This window comes from Oncorhynchus mykiss, chromosome 1 (genome assembly GCF_057628025.1).
Source record: "Oncorhynchus mykiss isolate SJ-2025 chromosome 1, ASM5762802v1, whole genome shotgun sequence".
Classification (NCBI taxonomy): Eukaryota; Metazoa; Chordata; class Actinopteri; order Salmoniformes; family Salmonidae; genus Oncorhynchus; species Oncorhynchus mykiss.
This window is the reverse complement of record NC_143022.1, coordinates 32833402-32855347: the sequence shown is the minus strand read 5'-3', so window position 1 is coordinate 32855347 and position 21946 is coordinate 32833402. Positions and strand designations below refer to the sequence as shown.

The 21946-nt window shown below is 40.3% G+C and overlaps 2 protein-coding genes across 9 annotated transcripts in view; one reads left to right on the top strand and one right to left on the bottom strand.

Moving 5' to 3' along the window:
• Window positions 1-1443: 1443 nt before the first annotated feature.
• On the top strand, window positions 1444-20445 carry LOC110521048 (electron transfer flavoprotein subunit alpha, mitochondrial-like). Of its 7 annotated transcripts, none has more exons than XR_016493486.1 (12): window positions 1444-1675; window positions 7962-8043; window positions 8207-8289; window positions 10194-10293; window positions 10716-10796; window positions 12095-12205; window positions 12378-12479; window positions 12576-12644; window positions 12759-12864; window positions 17379-17435; window positions 17556-17630; window positions 18604-20445. XR_016493486.1 is itself a non-coding variant. In XM_090227414.1 (12 exons), the coding sequence occupies exons 1-11, from the start codon at window positions 1637-1639 to the stop codon at window positions 17610-17612; spliced, it is 864 nt and encodes a 287-aa protein (XP_090083540.1). In that variant the 5' UTR covers window positions 1444-1636; the 3' UTR covers window positions 17613-17630; window positions 18604-20445. The 7 variants fall into 7 exon arrangements, 2 of the variants coding, with proteins under 2 accessions (XP_090083540.1, XP_090083569.1); XR_016493495.1 differs by having other exon boundaries at window positions 12365-12479; XM_090227414.1 differs by having other exon boundaries at window positions 12782-12864.
• The window catches only part of LOC110521024 (transmembrane protein 266), a 79661-nt gene continuing 75245 nt past the window's right edge, over window positions 17531-21946 (bottom strand). For both annotated transcript variants that reach the window (XM_021598466.3, XM_036975547.2), the window contains one exon: window positions 17531-21907. In XM_021598466.3, the coding sequence (XP_021454141.1) occupies window positions 21270-21907 (638 nt within the window). In that variant the 3' untranslated portion in view covers window positions 17531-21269. The remainder of the gene's footprint in view (window positions 21908-21946) is intronic.

The following is a 21946-nucleotide window of genomic DNA, read 5'->3' as shown; positions in this document are numbered from 1 at the left end:
AATTGAAAACAATCATAGTAAGGTCATTTATTGTTATTTATTTATTTTACTCTTATTTTACCAGGTAAATAGACTGAGAATACATTTTCATTTACAGCAACTACCTGTGGAATAGTTACAGGGGAGAGGAATGAGCCATCTGGAAACTGGGGATGATTAGATGGCCATGATGGTATGAGGGACAGATTAGGGATTTAGCCAGGACACCAGATTACTTTTACAATAAATACCATGGGATCTTTAGTGACCACAGAGAGTCAGGACCAATTTTGTAGAGGCATAAATAGACTAATGTTTATGATAATATAATTTTGTTTTGTGAATGGCTACTAAGTCTTTATTTGTTACATGTTGATGTTTGCCATCCATCCCTGATCCTGGAAACTTTTGTATTCATCATTAATTTAGTTATCCATTAGGCTAGATCGCCAACAGATGATCCCATTGAGATTAAAATTATAATTCCTCCTACAGTAATTGATATATGTATTCCTCACAATGTAGACCTGTCCCAATACTGCAATTAAACATTAGGAGAGAGTTTAGAGTTTTCGTACTGGTGCAGTTTCAAAGTATTTGTGAAGGCATATTTCTTCATGGACTCGATTTAAGATAAGACTTAGCTTTTGCCTGGGTGGAAAGATGTCCCTTATCACATATCCTGTGTGGGTGCCGTTTGGCTCAGTTGGTAGAGCATGGCGCTTACAACTCCAGGGTTGACTCATGTGGCCTAGGTAGGGTCTAGGCAACAGATTGGTTATCAAACTTTATTTGGTGTGCATTGTCTTACTGGCTATACCCTTCTCATAGAACTTTGCCATCTACTCATTTAAATTCAGTTTGTTTACAGATCTGGGTTGAATGTATAGTTGTAATAACTTTGCTGTTGATAAATAGTATGTCGTTTTCCCTGTTGCCCACATCCATCTACCCAGTCATCATCATGCACCCAAGTGGTACAGGCAGGATCTAGGATGGTCTTCTGAAATACAACGTTATTCAATTGAGTTTCTATACCCGGAGGCGCAATAGGTAATACTTCGAAACAGACCAAGCAGACCAGTCCTAGGTTTGAGAAGTCAATGAGAGAAGTGGGAAAAGTATTCCTTAGTTGTTAATTATCTATAAGTCTAAAGGCACAACCTAGATTCGAAACAATGTCTTAAGTAGTTGAACATGTCATTACTACAACCACCTGAAAGTGACAAACTGACACGTTTTCCTTTTCGTCAAAAATAACTTTATATATAAGGAGTGCTTTAGATACATGCCCAGTTTGGCGGAGACCATGAGTTAGACCCGATTACATGTTTCTGCGCATGAGTTTAAACTAACCAACGTCGCCTACCTGTGTGATCAGGGATTTTTTATTGATTTTATTTTTTTACCCCGTTTCTCCCCAATTTTGTGGTATCCAATTGGTAGTTACAGTATTGTCTCATCACTGCAACTCTCGCACGGACACCTATTGGATAATACATTTCTGCCTTTCTTCACACTGTACTGTCTTTGGTTATTCTGCTTCCACCCAAAACGGAAGTGATTGTAGTCAAACCAGACATTTGTAGTCAAACCAGAACATTCTACACCTGTCAGAGTTCATTCAAGAGGTGAGCATCGAGGAGCAGAGAGAAAGATGCACAGAGCTATCAAGAAAACACATTTCAAACAGTTGGTAAGTAACGTTACACGCAAATGATTATATCAGACTAACTAGCTAAGTAACTTGCTATTCATTCGCAATGTGGCAAATACAAAAAAAGCACACATAGTACAAACTGGTGTTGTAGGTGCCTGATAGCTATGCTAGCTAACTTATATGTCTAACTTATCTTTCCCGTGCACGAAACCATAGAAAGGTTAATTGATTTTCCTTGCTTTATTAATACATATGAAAAAAGTACATTGCATAGTTTTGAAAATCGGATCATATTTGATCTCACAGCCAGCTTCACATACCTTAGCTAGCTGAAAATGTAGCTAACGTTAACTAGCTGTTACTGTAGCTAGTTAGCTAGCTTATGCAACCTCGTAAACAATGAGTTACGAAACGTAAAAACATGTCAATCTTCAATGATGCAATAACTTTAAAGCCATTGAAGCACAATTTCAATGAAGACCATAATTTAATGTATAGCTACTATTTACTCCCAATTTGCTACTGTATTGTGCTGTGACGTTGGATAGACTGCTGTGTGAATGACCTTTACTCTGGTAATTCAAATTGTCTTTCAGACACAGGTTCAGATATATCTGTTCCTGTTTTAGGTTGGTGATAGGATTGATACTCCCGGTCAAAATGTTGTATAAGCCAGTGCATATCTTGGATGTCATGTCGGCTTGTTTACAGAAGGGTTTGGCCCAGATCCTTCCTCCCCTTCTGTGTTATGTAGCTCACACTTTCTGCTATAGCTGACCTCCAAAAAATACCCATTAGATGTTGTTTTCGCCCAAAAGGTACACCTGAACAGAATCTGTAGTATCCTGTTTGATTCAATGCCTTGCTGTTTATTGGACTACACAATGTTGCTGAATTGTCCATATCGTAATGGTAGCTTTCAAGTTTGATTGGCATGAGAGCAGTTATGTTTACGCTTATGTCATGCCATTTACTGAAAAATACATTTCCTCTGTAGTCTGGTCTCCCAGAGGTTTCAAAGCACCTTGGTGGTGGCAGAGCACAACAATGACAAGCTGACCCCCATTACGCTGAGTGCTATTACTGCAGCCAAGAAACTAGGAGGAGACGTGCCCTGTTTAGTTGCTGGAACAGACTGTGCAAAGGTATGCTAAATCTTGGGTTTGATCAGATGGTGTCTAAAGAAGGTATTCACACCCCTTGACTTTTTCCACATTTTGTTGCTACAGCCTGAATTAAAATAGGGTTACATTTATATTTTGTGTCACTAGCCTACACACAATACCCCATATTGTCAAAGTGGAATTATGTTTTACATTTTTTTTTAAACAAATTCATTAAAAAGTAAAAGCTGAAATGTCTTGAGTCAATAAGTATTCAACCCATTTGTTATGGTAAGCCTAAGTAAGTTCTGGAGTAAAGCTGCTTAACAAGTCACAATAAGTTGCATGAACTCACTCTGTGTGAAATAATAGTGTTTAATTAACATGCTTTTTGAGTGACTACCTCATCTCTGTACCCCAACTGTACAATTTATCTGTAATGTCCCTCAGTCGAGCAGTGAATACACCCAGTCACTATAAAGTTACAGGTATCCTTCCTAACTCATGTGCCGGAGTGGAGGCCAATGGTGACTTTAAAACAGTTAGAATTTAATGGCTGTGATATGAAAACTGAGGATGGATCAACAACATTGTTGTTACTCCAATACTAAGCTAATTGACAGTGGGAAAAGGAAGACTGTACAGAATACAAATATTCCTAAACATGCAGCCTGTTTGCAACAAGGCACTAAAGTAAAACTGCAAAAAAGTAGCAAAGAAAATAAATGTATGTCCTGAATACAAAGTGTTATGTTTGGGGCAAACACAACACATCACTGAGTACTAGAGGTCGACCGATTAATCGGAATGGCCGATTTAATTAGGGCCGATTTCAAGTTTTCATAACAATTTTGTATTTTATTAGATTTTTTTTTTACACCTTTATTTATCCTTTATTTAACTAGGCAAATCAGTTAAGAACACATTCTTATTTTCAATGACGGCCTAGGAACGGTGTGTTAACTGCCTTGTTCAGGGGCAGAATGACAGATTTTTACCTTGTCAGCTCGGGGATTCAATCTTGCAACCTTACAGTTAACTAGTCCAACGCTCTAACCACCTGATTACATTGCACTCCACGCGGCCTGTTACGCGAATGCAGTAAGAAGCCGTGGTAAGTTGCTAGCTAGCATTAAACTTCTCTTGTAAAAAAACAATCAATCAATCATAATCACTAGTTAACTACACATGGTTGATGATACTTCTAGTTTATCTAGCGTGTCCTGCGTTGCATATAATCGATGCGGTGCGTATTCGTGAAAAAGGGACTGTCTTGTACCAATGTGTACCTAACCATAAATGTCAATGCCTTTCTTAAAATCAATACACAAGTATATATTTTTAAACCTGCATATTTAGTTAATATTGCCTGCTAACCTGGCTCGTTGCGAACTCTCTGAAGACTATTTCTTCCTAACAAAGACAGCCAACTTCGCCAAACGGGGGATGATTTAACAAAAGCGCATTTACGAAAAAGCACAATCGTTGCACGACTGTACCTAACCATAAACATCATGCCTTTCTTAAAATCAATACACAGAAGTATATATTTTTAAACCTGCATATTTTGCTAAAAGAAATCCAGGTTAGCAGGCAATAGGTGAAATTGTGTCACTTCTTTTGAGTTCATTGCACGCAGTGTCAGGTGATATGCAACAGTTTGGGCTGCCTAGTTTGCCAGAATTTTACGTACTTACGACATAACATTGAAGGTTGTGCAATGTAAATAGGAATATTTAGACTTATGGATGCCACCCGTTAGATAAAATACGGATCTGTTCCGTATTTCACTGAAAGAATAAACGTCTTGTTTTCGAGATGATAGTTTCCGGATTCGACCATGTTAATGACCTAAGGCTCCTATTTCTGTGTGTTATTATGTTATAATTACGTCTATGATTTGATAGAGCAGTCTGACTGAGCATTCATTCAAACAGCACTTTCGTGCATTTTGCCAGCAGCTCGTCGCTGTGCTTCAAGCATTGTGCTGTTTATGACTTCAAGTCTATCAACTCCCGAGATTAGGCTGGTGTAACCATTGCGAAATGGCTAGCTAGTTAGCGGGGTGCACGCTAATAGCGTTTCAAACGTCACTCGCTCGGAGACTTGGAGTGGTTGTTCCCCTTGCTCTGCAAGGGCCGCGGCTTTTGTGGAGCGATGGGTAACGCTGCTTCGATGGTGGCTGTTGTCGATGTGTTCCTGGTTCGAGCCCAGGTAGGGGTGAGGAGAGGGACTATACTGTTACACTGGCAATAGTGCCTATAAGAACATCCAATAGTCAAAGGTATATGAAATACAAATTGTATGGAGAGAGATTGTCCTATAATTCCTATAATAACTACAACCTAAAACTCCTTACCTGGGAATATTGAAGACTCCTTTTTAAAGGAACCCCCAGCTTTCATATGTCCTCATGTTCTGAGAAAGGAACTTAAACGTTAGCTTTTTTACATGGCACATATTGCACTTTTACGTTCTTCTCCAACACTTTGTTTTTGCATTATTTAAACTAAATTGAACATGTTTAATTTTATTTGAGGCTAAATTGATTTGATTGATATATTATATTAAGTTAAAATAAGTGTTCATTCAGTATTGTTGTAATTGTCATTATTACAAATATATATATATATTTTAAAAATCGGCCGATTAATCGGTATCGGCTTTTTTTGGTCCTCCAATAATCGGTATCGGCGTTGAAAAATCATAATCGGTCGACCTCTGCTGAGTACCACTCTTCATATTTTAAAACATGGTGCTTGTCATCGGCAATGACTAGGGAGGTTTTTTTAGGCTAAAAATACACGGAATAGAGCTAAGCACAGGTAAAATCCTAGAGGAAAACATGGTTCAGTGTGCTTCCCAACAGACACTGGGAGACAAATTCACCTTTCAGCAGGAAAATAACCTAAAACACAAGGCCAAATATACACTGGAGTTGCTTACCAAGACGACATTGAATTTTCCTGAGAGGCCTAGTTACAGTTTTGACTTAAATCGGCTTGAAGATCTATTCCTCGGGTGTAAATACTTGCACTACATGACCAAAAGTATGTGGTCACCTGCTATTCGGACATCTCATTTCAAAATCATGGCCATTTAATATGGAGTTGGTCCCTCCCTTTGCTGTCTCCACTCTTCTGTGAGAGCGTTCCACTAGATTTTGTAACATTGCTACGGGGACTTGCTTCCATTCAGTCACCATAGCATTAGTGAGGTCGGACAGATGTTGGGCGATTAGGAGTTCCAATTTTACCCAAAGGTGTTTGATGGAGTTGAGGTCAGGGCTCTGTGCAGGCCAGTCAAGTTCTTTCCCACCAATCTCAAGAAAGCATTTCTCTATGGACCTCGCTTTGTGCACAGGTGCATTGTCATGCTGAAACAGGAAAGGGCCTTCCCCAAAGTGTTGCCACAAAGTTGGAAGCACAGAATCGTCTAGAATGTTATTATATGCAGTAGCGTTAAGATTTCCTTTAACTGGAACTAGGGGGGCCTAGCCCGAACAATGAAAAACAGCCCCAGACCATTATTCCTCCTCCACCAAACTTTACAGTTGGCGCTATGCATTCAGGTAATTAGAGTACTTCTGGCATCCACCAAACACAGATTTGTCTGTCGGACTACCAGATGGTGAAGTGTGATTCATCACTCCAGAGAATGCTTTTCCACTGCTCCAGAGTCCAATGGCGGCGAGCTTTACACCACTCCAGCCGATGCTTGGCATTGCGCATGGTGATCTTAGGATTGTGTGAGGCTGCTCGGCCATGGAAAACCATTTCATGAAGCTCCCAATGAACATTTATTGTGCTGACATTGCTTCCAGAGGCAGTTTGGAACTCTGTAGGAGGGTTGCAACTGAGAAGAGATGATTTTTACGTGCTTCAGGACTCCCCTGTCCCATTCTGTGAGCTTGTTTGGCTTACCACTATGCAGCTGAGCTGTTGCTCCTAGACGTTTCCACTTTACAATAACAGCACTGACAGGTGACTGGGCCAGTTCTAGCAGGACAGAAATTTGACTAACTGACTTGTTGGAAAGGTGGCATCCTATGACAGTGCTACGTTGAGTCACTGAGCTCTTCGGTAAGGCCGTTCTACTGCCAATGTTTGTTTATGGAAGTTGCATGGCTGTATGCTCTATTTTTATACACCTGTCGGAAAACGGGTGTGGCTGAAAATAGCCGAATCAACTAATTTGAAGGGGTGTACACATACGTAAATGAGATTTGACATTTATTGAAAATGAAATGTAACAAAAAAATCTAAAAACATGTGTCCACTTAGATAAAAAGTGCTCAAGGTTGACCTATTTTGCATAATGAATGTTTTGGCATTCAGGTACAAAAAGTAACTTTCTGAGCACTTCTACAATGGGCAAATATTTATGGGAAAAGATCAACGTTTGAGATTTATATATTTTTAAAAGCTTACAAACAGGGTTTACCCATTAAATGTCAATTAGCTAAAAAACACAACTCAGATTTGTCATTCACATACAGTAAGTTTTATATTTGAGTTTGTGTTGTGCCCGCCATAGTTTGAGACCCAACATGCGCTTAAATACAGGGTAGGTTTCATGTTTTTTTAGATAAATTTAGACCGTTCAAGGTCCACACATCAAAGAATGTTGACTTGAATGGGAATATCTGTTGATTTTATACTATACTGTCAATCCTCCATCGGAAACCTATTGCAATTATAGAAATAATAGAATAGACATGACCATTTATGCTGACATTCGACAGTGTTTGGACCATCGGCCATCTTTATGGGAGTAATTCAAAATTAACATTTCAATAAAAATGTCAATGGTGTACCAGCTAAATTGCAGTGGTCTGAAGGGATGTCCGTTCTATGAATTACATTTCTATGATTGAAATGACACACCCTGTATTCAAGAATGTCTCAACCGATGGCGGGCACAACACAAACTTCAGATGTAAAGTAGGGTCTAAACTACAACGTGAATTTGACGTTTGATGTATAATTTCTTGAGGTTTGTTTTCAAGAAATTATAAAGCAGTTTGACAACCTTGTTTTGTAACCTTTTAAATTATATCAAACTCAACTATTTCTTCCATGAGCAATCATGTATATAAAGTTTTGTTTAAATTAAAATGGAGGCTGTCAAATAGCGCTTGAAGTGAAATGGATCCAGACCTAGACGCTTAGTGGTTTTCTTCAAGGGATTGATTTGCTGTATATTTATCATCTCTTCAGGTTGCACAGGAAGTCAGCAAAGTCCTAGGTGTGAAGACAGTTCTGATTGCTCAAAATGATGCTTACAAAGGCTCTCTGCCAGGTATGTATATCCAGAGTGTGAAGCAGATACAGGCAATAGATTCACTGAAGCTGTAAATGAGTTGGAAGTTTTACTTCAGCATCTTACTTAAAAATCTGAGTAATAAAAAATAAAACATCTATTTGCGTGTGGTGTTAACAGCAACTTGCATGTCTTTCCACAGAGGAATTGACTCCACTTATACTGGCAACCCAGAAGCAGTTCAACTTCACCCATATTTGTGCTGGAGCTTCTGCATTTGGGAAAGTAAGGTTATAAGACCCTTTATATACAGTTGAAGTCGGAAGTTTACATACACTTAGGTTGGAGTCATTAAAACTTGTTTTTCAACCACTCCACAAATTTATTGTTAACAAACTATAGTTTTGGCAAGTCGGTTAGGACATCTACTTTGTGCATGACACAAGTAATTTTTTCAACAATTGTTTACAGACAGATTATTTCACTTACAATTCACTATATCACAATTCCAGTGGGTCACAAGTTTACATACACTGAGTTGACTGTGCCTTTAAACAGCTTGGAAAATTCCAGAAAATGATGTCATGGCTTTAGAAGCTTCTGATAGGCTAGTTGACATCATTTAAGTCAATTGGAGGTGTACCTGTGGATGTATCTCAAGGCCTACCTTCAAACTCAGTGCCTCTTTGCTTGACATCATGGGAAAATCAAAAGAAATTAGCCAAGACCTCAAAAAATAAATTCTAGACCTCCACAAGTCTGGTTCATCCTTGGGAGCAATTTCCAAATGCCTGAAGGTACCACGTTCATCTGTACAAACAATAGTACGCAAGTATAAACACCATGGGACCACGGAGCTGTTGCACTGCTCAGGAAGGAGACGCGTTCTGTCTCCTAGAGATGAACGTACTTTGGTGTGAAAACTGCAAATCAATCCCAGACACACAGCAATGGACCTTGTAAATATGCTGGAGGAACCTGGCACAAAAGTATCTATATCCACAGTAAAACGAGGCCTATATCGACATAACCTGAAAGGCCGCTCAGCAAGGAAGAAGCCACAGCTCCACAACCTCAATGAAAAAGCCAGACCACAGTGTGCAACTGCACATGGGGACAAAGATCATACTTTTTGGAGAAATGTCCTCTGGTCTGATGAAACAACAAAAATAGAACTGTTTGGCCATAATGACCATCGTTATGTTTGGAGGAAAAGGGGGGGGGCTTGCAAGCCGAAGAACACCATCCTAACCTTGAAGCATGGGGGTGGCAGCATGATGTTGTGGGGGGGTGCTTTGCTGCAGGAGGGACTGATGCACTTCACAAAATAGATGGCATCATGAGGTGGGGACATTATGTGGATATATTGAAGCAACATCTGAAGACATCAGTCAGGAAGTTAAAGCTTTGTCACATGGGTCTTCCAAATGGACAATGACCCCAAGCATACTTCCAAAGTTGTGTCAAAAATGGCTTAAGGACAGCAAAGTCAAGGTATTGGAGTGGCCATCACAAAGCCCTGACCTCAATCTTAAAGAACATTTGTGAGCACAACTGAAAAAGCATGTGCGAGCAAGGAGGCCTACAAACGTGACTCAGTTATACCAGCTCTGTCAGGAGGAATGGGCCAAAATTCATCCAACTTATTGTGGGAAGCTTATGGAAGGCTACCCAAAAACGTTTGACCCGAGTTAAACAATTTAAAGGCAATGCTACCAAATACTAATTGAGTGTGTGTAAACGTCTGACCCACTGGGAATATGATGAAGGAAATAAACACTGAAGTTAATCATTCTCTCTACTATTATTCTGCCATTTTCACATTCTTAAAATAGTGGTGATCCTAACTGCCCTAAGACAGGGAATTTTTACAAGGATTAAATGTCAGGAATTTTGAAACTGAGTTGAAATGTATTTGGCTAAGGTGTATGTAAACTTCCGACTTCAACTGTACGTACCTTCAGGTCGTTTGTCACTTCTTAGGAAAGCGATCTGCCTGCAGATGACTTTATTTATTTCGTAGGATGGATTTGGTTTCATAAGCCTAGTGTAAAAAAATATAGCTGTTATGAGTATGCTGTATTTTTTTATTCATGCCATGGTTTCTGGAACTTATTTGTAGAGCATCTTTGGCTGATCGTTACAGATTGCCTTATATCCCTGCTTATTTACCAACCTGTCTTTTCTAGAATCTCCCCCCCAGAGTGTCTGCCAAGTTGGATGTTGCTCCTATTTCAGACATTATTGAGATCAAAGCCCCTGACACCTTTGTCAGAACCATCTATGCCGGTAACTAGCTTTTTGTGAATGTGTTATGAGAAGATACATTTGAACTTAAGCATATAACTATTTTTTTTCCCCCAAACCAACCTACAGTGTCTTGCAAAAGTATTCATCCCCCTTGGCGTTTTTCCTAATTTTTTTTTGCATTAAAACCTGTAATTTAAATGTATTTTTATTTGGATTTCATGAAATGGATATACACAAAGTAGTCCAAATTGGTGAAGTGAGATGAAAAAAATAACTTGTTTCAAAAAATTATATCAAATGGAAATTGGTGTGTGCATATGTATTCACCCCCTTTGCTACGAAACACCTAAATAAGATCTAGTGCAACCAATTACCTTCACCTGTGTGCAATCTAATTATGTGATTTATCTGGACTTTTTAAGTGTCACATGATCTCAGAATATTTACACCTGTTCCGAAAGGCTCCAGAGTCTGCAACACCACTGAGCAAGGGGCACCACCAAGCAAGCGGCACCATGAAAACCAAGGAGCTCTCCAAACAGGTCAGAGACAAAAAAGTTGTGGGTTGGGTTCTAAAAAAAATATCTGAAACTTTGAACATCCCATGGAGCACCATTAAGAATGTGGCACCGCAACAAAAAAGAAAGAATATGGCAGCTCAACAAACCTGTCAAGAGAGGGCTGCCCACCAAAACTCACAGACCAGGCAAGGTGGGCATTAACTAGAGAGGTAACAAAGAGACCAAAGATATCCATGAAGGACCTGCAAAGCTCCACAGCGAGATTGGAGTATCTGTACTTAGGACAACTTTAAGCCGTACACTCCACAGAGCTGGGCTTTACGGAAGAGTGGCCAGAAACAAGCCATTGCTTAAGAAAATAATAAGCAAACACGTTTGGTGTTTGCCAAAAGGCTTGTGGGAGACTCCCCAAACATATCGAAGAAGGTACTCTGGTCAGATGAGACTAAAATTGAGCTTTTTGGCTATCAAGGAAAACACGATGTCTGGTGCAAACCCAACACTTCTCATCACCCCGAGAATACCATCCCCACAGTGAAGCATGGTGGTGGCAGCATGCTGTGGGAATTTTTCTCATCGGCAGGGACTGGGAAACCTGTCAGAATAGTTATGCACGATCAAGTTTTCTTTTTTTTTTCTTTTTTTTCTTGTTTCACAATAAAAAATATTTTGCATCTTCAAAGTGGCATGTTATGTAAATCAAATGATACAACCCCCCCCCCCCCCCCAAAAAAAAATCTATTTTATTTCCAAGTTGTAAGGCAACAAAATAGGAAAAATGCCAAGGGGGGTGAAAACTTTCGCAAGCCACTGTATACTACTAAGATATTCTTGAGCACATTATAATTCACCAATGCATTTTAGAGTGCTTTAGACATTTTTTGATACTCAAAATGGATTTTGTTTGATATTATCTTTGGAAGTCAATTGAATTTGTTACTGCTTTGGGACTGCTCTTATGAATTTGAAAAGTAACTCATGTACTGTACCATAGGGAACTGGTTTGCTTTTAGATATAGCGCCAATTCAGTCTTTTGGCAATACCAGCAATGACTAGATCCCAAAAGCCTAATTTCTCAATTGCACTTATGGGCTTTGAATGAATCAAAATGACATTATCCACTTAAACCGTTGCTGTTTAATTGTCATGTCCAAATAGGTCATATTGAAAACTCATGGTGAACCTTGAGCCCAGAAGATGTTTCCCAAATTAGATTCTGTGAAATTAATTATCTACTTTTATTTCCCATTTGTCATCAGAAGAGTTGCATGAGGTTTAGAGTTAGATAACAAAACATCACTGTTTGTCTCATTCTCAGGAAATGCTCTCAGCACTGTCAAGTGTAATGACAATGTCAAGGTTTTCACTGTCAGAGGGACATCCTTTGAGCCCACTGAGGTGGATGGAGGCAGTGCTACATCAGAGGAAGGTAGCTATAGTACTAACCATGCAGTGATACACACATGAAAAGCATACATACAAAAGCTATTGTTCTTGTTTATCATTCTAAAATAATTAGTTAATTTCCTGACTGGATAACTTATTTTGTCAGGGTATAGTTAGTTTTATTTAATATGATCCCCATGAGTTGTTTATTTCAGTTGCTGTGTCTGCTTCCGCTGGGATGTCTGAGTGGCTGGAAGCAACCTTGTCCAATAGTGACTGTCCAGAGTTCACCAGGGCTAAGGTTGTGGTGTCCGGAGGTAGAAGTCACCTTCAGCTCATCATACTATTTGCCTTACACATCAATTTATTTGTCATGTTCATGTAAACGTTTAAATAAATCATCGTCCTTTTAGGAAGGGGACTGAAGAATGGAGACAACTTCAAGCTGCTCTATGACCTTGCTGACAAAATTAATGCTGCAGGTAAGTGGGTAATTTAGAATAAGTCTTTCAATGACAACAAATGTTACTTTCTTAATTTGAATAACTGATAAATTATTTGTGAACAAATTGGAATGCATTTTTTTTGTCCATTAGGTTTGAATTGATTTCCCCCACAGTTGGTGCTTCCAGAGCTGCTGTGGATGCTAGATATGTCCCCAATGACATGCAGGTTGGACAGACTGGCAAGATCGTGGCCCCCGTAAGTGACAAACTCTGGATCATTTTACACTCATCCTGTTCTTTGATAGGCAATGTTGTGCTCACAATGGTGTCATCTGTAATAATATTGCACAATTTTCCAAGATGGCGGTAAACTTTTTGTGGGTCTACACTTACAATTTTTTTCCTCTAAAATGCGAATATATGTTTTCTGAGGAGTTACCCATCAATTATTGTGCAAGTTGCCCGCAGCTTGACAAAGACCTGCTAGACAATTCCTGGAATTCAGTGTTCTAAAGATGGGAATTTAACCTTTTTAAAAGGGCAAAGAAATCCATCATCCGGTTCAACTGGGATATACTAGCTGTGATTATCCACACATTAGATCCCATGAAATGTAGTTAATGGCACATATAGGCTCCTAAATGATTTAGCTGATCCATTAAAGAGCAGTGCACAGTGCAGTGGGTGTCTGCTCAGACCCCCAGATCAGGTCATTCTTCCCAAATTGTATTTTGCTAATGTTTTGACAAGATTGTCATGTAGGCTTAATGTATTAAATACAATTTGAATTGCAGTATTTTATTTTTTATCCTGTTCATATTTGTCAGTCAGTTGTTCATTGTCTTCATACACACCACTTAAAGGATTCATATAAATATTAGAAGGTAATTTGTTATCACTATCTTCAGGCATTGTTAGGACAGAACCATGCGTGTCTTATCAGTGTTACTGTCTGGTCTGTCTGACATCTTTTTTTTATTTTACAAATGTCCCCTTATTCCCTATGAGTGACATAGCCCAAAGCTGTGTTCCTTTTTGTTATGTGAGGTAACAAGCAATTTATATTTGACATATACAACAGTTTTATTAATTATTATATTGAACCCCTTTTGACAATAGTGTGTGTATTTATTTATTTTATTTATTTATTTATTTGCAAGCTTAAAATAGTGGTTATGTCCAGTATTGAACTGCTCCAGTTATACTGAACAAAAATATAAACGCAACATGTAAAGTGTTGGTCCCACTTTTAATGAGCTGAAATAAAATGTCTCCATTTTGTGCACGGATTTGTTCACATCCGTGTTAGTGAGCATTTATTGTTTGCCAAGGTAATCCATTCACCTAACAGGTGTGGCATACCAAGAAGCTGATTAAACAGCATGATCATTACACAGGTGCACCTTGTGCCAGGGACAAGAGGCCACTCTAAAATGTGCAGTTTTGTCACACCACACAATGCCATAGATGTCTCAAGTTTTGAGGGATCGTGCAATTGGCATTCTGACTGCAGGAATGTCAACCAAGCTGCCTCCAACATTGTTTTAGAACATTTGCCAGTATGTCCAACTGGCCTCACAACTGTAGATCATGTCAGCCCAGGATGCCAGCCCAGGACATCCACATCCGGATTCACCTGCAGGATCATCTGAGACCAGCCACCTGGACAGTTGATGAAATTGAGGACTATTTTGGTCTGTAATAAAGCCCTTTTGTGGGGAAAAACCCATTATGATTGGCAGGTCCTGGCTTCCCAGTGGGTGGGCCCCTACCAGCCCCTGCCCATTCATGTGAAATCCATAGATTAGGGCCTAATGAATGTATTTAAATTGACTGATTCCTTTTATGAACTGTAACTCTGAAATTATTTTGTTTATTTTTGATCAGTATAGTTTTGCTGAAATGTTTACATTTGAAAGAATCTCACGGCACGGAATTAGTTGACATTCACTCTTTCTGTCAGCATGTATGTCACAGCTAAGCTTTTGAAATTATGTAACCTAAGATGTGGGGTGTCATGCCGTAGCATTTCAGGGAAGTACCACATTCGGGGAACAGCTTGGCAACGGAGCAGCCAGGTTGTCATGTAGATTAAAAAAATATATAAAATATATATATATATACACACACACAGTGGGGCAAAAAAGTATTTAGTCAGCCACCAATTGTGCAAGTTCTCCCACTTAAAAAGATGAGGTCTGTAATTTTCATCATAGGTACACTTCAACTATGACAGACAAAATGAGAAAAAAAAATCCAGAAAATCACATTGTAGGATTTTTTTTAATGAATTTATTTGCAAATTATGGTGGAAAATAAATTTTTGTTATTGACCAAATACTTATCTCAATACTTTGTTATATACCCTTTGTTGGCAATGACAGAGGTCAAATGTTTTCTGTAAGTCTTCACAAGGTTTTCACACACTGTAGCTGGTATTTTGGCCCATTCCTCCATGCAGATCTCCTCTAGAGCAGTGATGTTTTGGGGCTGTTGCTGGGCAACACGGACTTTCAACTCCCTCCAAAGATTTTCTATGGGGTTGAGATCTGGAGACTGGCTAGGCTACTCCAGGACCTTGAAATGCTTCTTACGAAGCCACTCCTTCGTTGCCCAGGCGGTATGTTTGGGATCATTGTCATGCTGAAAGACCCAGCCACGTTTCATCTTCAATGCCCTTGCTGATGGAAGGAGGTTTTCACTCAAAATCTCACGATACATGGCCCCATTCATTCTTTCCTTTACACGGATCAGTTGTCCTGGTCCCTTTGCAGAAAAACAGCCCCAAAGCATGATGGTTCCACCCCCATGCTTCACAGTAGGAATGGTGTTCTTTGGATGCAACTCGGCATTCTTTGTCCTCCAAACACGACGAGTTGAGTTTTTACCAAAAAGTTATATTTTGGTTTCATCTGATCATATGACATTCTCCAAATCTTCTTCTGGGTCATCCAAATGCTCTCTAGCAAACTTCAGACTGGCCTGGACATGTACTGGCTTAAGCAGGGGGACACGTCTGGCACTGCAGGATTTGAGTCCCTGGCGGCGTAGTGTGTTACTGATGGTAGGCTTTGTTACTTTGGTCCCAGCTCTCTGCAGGTCATTCACTAGGTCCCCCCGTGTGGTTCTGGGGTTTTTGCGAGATCTTGAGATCTTGCGTGGAGCCCCAGATTGAGGGAGATTAACAGTGGTCTTGTATGTCTTCCATTTCCTAATAATTGCTCCCACAGTTGATTTCTTCAAACCAAACTGCTTACCTATTGCAGATTCAGGCTTCCCAGCGTGGTGCAGGTCTACAATTTTGCTTCTGGTGTCCTTTGACAGCTCTTTGGTCTTGGCCATAGTGGAGTTTGGAGTGTGACTGTTTGAGGTTGTGGACAGGTGTCTTTTATACTGATAACAAATTCAAACAGGTGCCATTAATACAGGTAACGAGTGGAGGACAGAGGAGCCTCTTAAAGAAGAAGTTACAGGTCTGTGAGAGCCAGAAATCTTGTTTGTTTGTAGGTGACCAAATACTTATTTTCCACCATAATTTGCAAATAAATTCATAAAAAATCCTACAATGTGATTTTCCGGATTTTTTTCCCTAATTTTGTCTGTCATAGTTGAAGTGTACCTATGATGAAAATTACAGGCCTCTCTCATATTTTTAAGTGGGAGAACTTGCACAATTGGTAGCTGACTAAATACTTTTTTGCCCCACTGTGTGTGTGTGTGTGTGTGTGTGTGTGTGTATACATATGTGTATATATATATTTTTAAATTGGTTAACAATAGCATCACCACACTTGAATGACTAGTTAGCGATGCAGTCATGCTGCATGTAGGGAGTTGTTTTGACACCTGAGGGAAAGCTAGCAACACAACAGCTGGTGTGCCTGCCTGGTCTTCTTACTGAAAACCGCAAAGCTGCTAAAAGAGCGTAAAGAGAAGAACTCTGAGAAGACTCTCCAAATAGGCTAGACATGCATGTACTCTGATATTTCCATACAGTGATATTTAAGAACTAAAGCTGTCGTTTTCCCTCTGCTACAGTAGGACCGTGCTCTTGCTGGACAGTACCTCTCATCGTGAAATATTGGTCCTCACTTTTAGTCGTTAGTACACTTGTGTTCATAAATTTATGCTCTGCTCCTCCGAGACTACTCCAATAACATTAAATAGCACTGAAATATTAATATGGCAGTGCATTACGCTGAAAGCCTCTGTTTTTCCCAGAGGTGGAGGGTCATACACTCTGCTTCACCACCCCCAGCATTCTCTCTGAGATAACATGGTCAGGGTCAGCACTAGAACAGCTCCATCCTCTAATATGGAAACCCAGGGCTGCGTTGTGTACGGAAAAACATAATGCAACGTTCAATTAAACAAACAGTGTTGTTCTGAAAGACTAATTGAAAAACTGGTTGTGTTGTGGGTTAAAGGCACCGCTGCCCTTTTTAAATACGTCACTCATTGCTTCAAGCCTCACCGACCAAACTTACCTCAGTCTGTTCAAGAATATTTTGGAGAAAGGTGTTCAGTACCAGCCGTTACACAACGTAGCAAATGCTGCATCAGACTTAGGGTGTCAATGAGGGCCTCTGGTATCATGGTCAGCTCTTAATGACTTTTTCTGGAGATAGATTGAAAATACATTTCCTCAGTAAATATGGTCTTACCTGTGTTCAGCAGTCTGAATCAACTGACACTACATAGATGTGCATGTGCACCAAGCTCTTGTGTTATTATATTGATAAAGCTTGTTTGTCCTTGTTGTCTCTGCAGGAGTTGTACATCGCTGTTGGCATCTCTGGAGCTATTCAACATCTGTCTGGGATGAAGGTCAGCACGTTACCATTCTTGCTTGATTTTTTTCCCCCTCCAGAATCTTCTGTTAGGTATACACAAGTATAAGAAAAAAAGAGCATGTTGCGATATTTTGAACTATGTTTTATTCTGCAGACTATTGTTGCCATTAACAAGGACCCAGAGGCTCCCATCTTCCAGGTGGTTGACTAGGGTCTGATCTCTTTTAAGGTGAGATAGCATGCTGATTAATGAACACCCTTGCCATGACTGAAACAAACCCAACACTGCACCAGCCTCCTGCACAGCGCTGAATACCTGATCAGCAAGAGAGGCATTTCAATAACCAAGACATGACAAAAGGGACAGTCAGAAAATTCTATTCAACGTTTCCCTAATACATTTTGCAAGACACATTATTATCCTTCCTAATGGAAATGTGCATCTGAATTATTGAGGTGCTGAATTAATCAGGTGAATTGTGGCCAGAGCCTACTGCTCGGTTAAGATGCAATGACGGCTCTCCTTCAAACCATAAAAAGAAATCGATAGTTAACTTAAGTGGCTGGGTGGTTCTCAGGTTTTATTTTCTCTTTCCTAGTGTCAGTACTTTACATGCTTAGCTGCCCTCTACTGTCTGGCTGGCACATATGGCCAGTGTGCCAGAGGGATGACAAACTATTGGAAAAGAGGGCCTTTGCTTTCGGTGAAAGAGCTTTTATTTTTTCTTGTGTATGTGTCCTGTTTTTCATCTTTTATTTACTGTGGGGGTGTGTGAGAGGCCCAGGTGTTCTGGGTAAACTCTGTAAAAGTGACTGGTAATAGCTCGTGGCAGCAGAGTTGTGACCTGCTGGTTATCATCTTACATGTGATCACTCCTCGGATAACCGATTAAAATGTATGGGCTTTCTCTTCTTCCTTCAATTGAAAACTGATCCCCGGGACACACTCGACTCGGGTGCTACTGATATAGTTTGTCAGGTACCCTCGCTCATGCCCCTCATGCCCAGTTACTCTCAGATTTTAATTGGTTTATCAATGAATTGATGTCACCCCAAAACCATGAGACTAAACACTGACAGTTATAGCAAAGCTCAACCCTCCATTTCCATGTCGCAAGCATACACCATGTTCATTGTGTCAACCTGGCTAGATTTGCCTGGTTAGGGAGGTGTAACCATCTTCAACTCTTTTCTCTCACTAGGCTGTGCCTGAGATGACTGCAGCATTGAACAAGTAAGCCAGCGTTCAGCTAAGCAGCCATCCCACCACTCTTACCTGGGTACCAAGACTGTAACCACGGATACAACTCTCCTACAACCTCTGCCTTAAATGGTTTCTGGAGCTACTATTTTGGGGACCCTAATAATGTTATCATCATTGTACCTAAATGGCAACAGAATAACACTCTCATTTTACAAACTGTCTGTTTTTATGTACGTAGGTAGGAAAATGCCACAAATAATGATCTGCTTATCTGGCGTAGGTGATATTTTTATCCCTATTAATGCATATTTTGTATTTAACGTAGCATCGCAAAGGTCATCTTCGGGAAGTCTAAACCTGCCTCCTCACTTAACTTTTTTTATACCAAAAGCTCTTGGTATAATGATGAAACTGACTGTAAATGACTGTTCTTTTACCATGTTTGCATTTGAATTGCTTTTACTCTGCAATGAATTCCCTTCATGATCAACTTACAAAATGCCTGTTGACATTAAAGTGCACAGGGTTAGTTTGCCATATCGAAGGTTTATCCTATAATACGTTTTCTCCTGATAACACTTTGCACAGCTTCAATTACAAAACCCTCCAGATTTTGTAGCTGAAATGTTCCTCAAGTGTTCTGGTGTCTGGCTTATGATTTCACTGAGCTTTTTTTTGTCGTAATTTGAAAACAAACATTAGCATTGATAATGTAGAAAGACTAAGGTAAGAAATAAACTAGGAACACAACTCAACACATTTGAACAGATTAAATGTACACAGCAGCAGTCCGAACAGAGAGGACTGTACTTAATGTTGGGGTCTGGAGACATCAGGCTGACTTTTGAACTATGTTTGTTACATGTCTAAGGGTGATCGGTCTAGCGTCTCCAGTCCCTAATCAAGTATTTTAGACAAACCACCCAGTTCCACACCCACCCAGCCCCATCCCTAAATGATATCTAATGTACAGTGCTTTCAAAAAGTATTCATACCACTTGACTTATTCCACATTGTGTTACATCCTGAATTTAAAATGGATTAAATATAATTTTTTTCTCTCACCCATCTACACACATGGCCAGAAACAAAGAACTTCTGAAACTCGTCAGAACAAGAATAGACTGATGAGTTTCAGAAGAAAGGTAATTGTTTTTGGCGTTTTGGAGCCTGTAATCGAACCCACAAATGCTGATGCTCCAGATACTCAACTAGTCTAAAGAAGGCCAGTTTTTCTGTCAAGTTGGTTGTTGATCATTGCTAGACATCCATTTTCAAGTCTTGCCATAGATCTTCAAGCCGATTTAAGTCAAAACAGTAACTAGGCCGCTCAGGAACATTCAATGTTGTCTTAGTAAGCAACTCCAGTGTATATTTGGCTTTGTTTTAGGTTGTTGTCCTGCTGAAAAGTGAATTTGTCTCCCAATGTCTGATTGAAAAGCAGACTGAACCAGGTTTTCGTCTAGGATTTTTTCTGTGCTTAGCTCTTTTCTGTTCATATTTATCCTAAACTCCCTCATCCTTGCCGATGACAGCATACTCATAACATGATGCAGCCACCACCATGCTTGAAAATATGAATGATGGTACTCGACGACGATGATGATGATATATTTGGCCCAAACATAATGCTTTGAGTTCAGGACATGAAGTTAATTTCTTTGCCACATTTTTTGCAGTTTTACTTTAGTGCCTTAACAGAATGCTTGTTTTAGAGTATTCTGTACATGCTTTCTTTTAACTCTGTCATTTAGATTAGTATTGTGGAGTAACTACAATGTTGTTAATTGATCCTCAGTTTTCTATCACAGCCATTAAACTCTTAACTGTTTTAAAGTCACTATTGGCATCATTTATAGGGATATTCAATGTCTGGTTTTTTATTGATTTTTTTTTTACCCATCTACCAATAGGTGCCCTTCTGTGCGAGGCATTGAAAAACCTCCCTGGTCTTTGTCGTTGAATCCATTTGAAATTTACTGCACGACTGCGGGACCTTACAATTATCTGTATCTGGGGTACATAGATGAGGTAGTCATTCAAAAATCATGTTAAACACCTATAATTGCACACAGTGAGTCCATGCAACTTATTAAGCAAATTTTTACTCCTGAATTTATTTAAGCTTGCCATAACAAAGGGGTTGAAAACTTATTGACTCAAGAAATGTTAGCTTTTCATTTGTCATTCATTTGTAAAAATGTCTAAAAACAGAATTCCACTCTGACATTATGGGGTATTGTGTGTAGGCCAATGACGCAACAAAATGTGAAAAAAGTCAAGGGGTGTAAATACTTTCCGAAGGCACTGTAAAAGCATCAGAGCCAGTCCCATTTCTGCAGAGCCCTGCTGTCTCCTAGCTGGAGCTAATGCTCCATTGCTGGTTTCTTTTGGTGACTTGTTCATATACTCATTTATTGTGTCAATTCCTGATAATGTTCATTGCGTGTTCACTAAACTGCCTTATTGTACTCCATGGAAGATGTGCGCTGCTGGCGGAGCCGCCATTCACAGTTCCAGGGTGCTTTTGGCGATGAGGAGGATGGCTGTATGCCAGTTGAGGAGGCCTCTGAGTGCATGTCTTTAGTGTTATTGAGTTTCAGGAGGGTCTTTGAGGAGTGAGTCAGTGCGGTCTGAGAGTTACAGTACCCCTGTAGCCCTTTCCTATGTCTCAGGCAGACGGTTGATGGGGGCATCTGCCTGAGACAGCCTGTACTTCTCCTCCATGAAGGGCTCACTGGCCTGCAGGTGGATGAGGGGCTTGGTGTGGAAGCCTCCCCGGCTCTCCTGGTTCCTCTTGTTGTAGATGTTGAGCCTGTGCTCCAGCTCAGGGCTGGTCTTGGTGGAGCTAGCAGGGCTGGGCAGTTTGAGGTTGACAGGGTCCAGGCCCTTCTGGCCCAGACAGGAGTCCTCAGACAGCGAGGAGAGCAACTCCTGCACCACGGCGCTGGGGTGTCCTCTGGCGCCAGGCTGTGTGCCCAGGGCCAGGGGGCTGCAGTAGGGTGGGGGGTAACAGCGCTGGCCGCTGTAGGAGTCTGTGGAGGTGGAAGCCTCACGGACGGTGGAGCTGCAGTCAGTGGTGGAGCCAAGGGTGTGGCTGCTGATGCTGTGCTGGCGGGCACTGAAGCTGGAGTGGGACATGGTGGCGTTGGAGGCCTCGCTCACAGAGCCGCCTGTCGGCTGCAGGCGGCTGGACGCTGCGTCTGCACTCACCAGAGACGAGGGCTGCTGGCTGGGATTGTTGGGAAGATGGATGTCTATGGCTGTGGTGATGACACGAGCTGGATCTGGGATTCCAATATCTACAAGAAAACATTTTAGACTCATCACAATACTGCTGA

Excerpts from the sequence above, each read along its gene's own strand:
- LOC110521048 (XM_090227414.1), top strand. The coding sequence starts at position 1,637 with ATGCACAGAGCTATCAAGAAAACACATTTCAAACAGTTG. Across the intron at positions 8,290-10,193 it reads GAGCTTCTGCATTTGGGAAA|AATCTCCCCCCCAGAGTGTC; the intron begins GTAAGGTTATAA and ends TGTCTTTTCTAG. Across the intron at positions 12,865-17,378 it reads CTGGCAAGATCGTGGCCCCC|GAGTTGTACATCGCTGTTGG; the intron begins GTAAGTGACAAA and ends TTGTCTCTGCAG.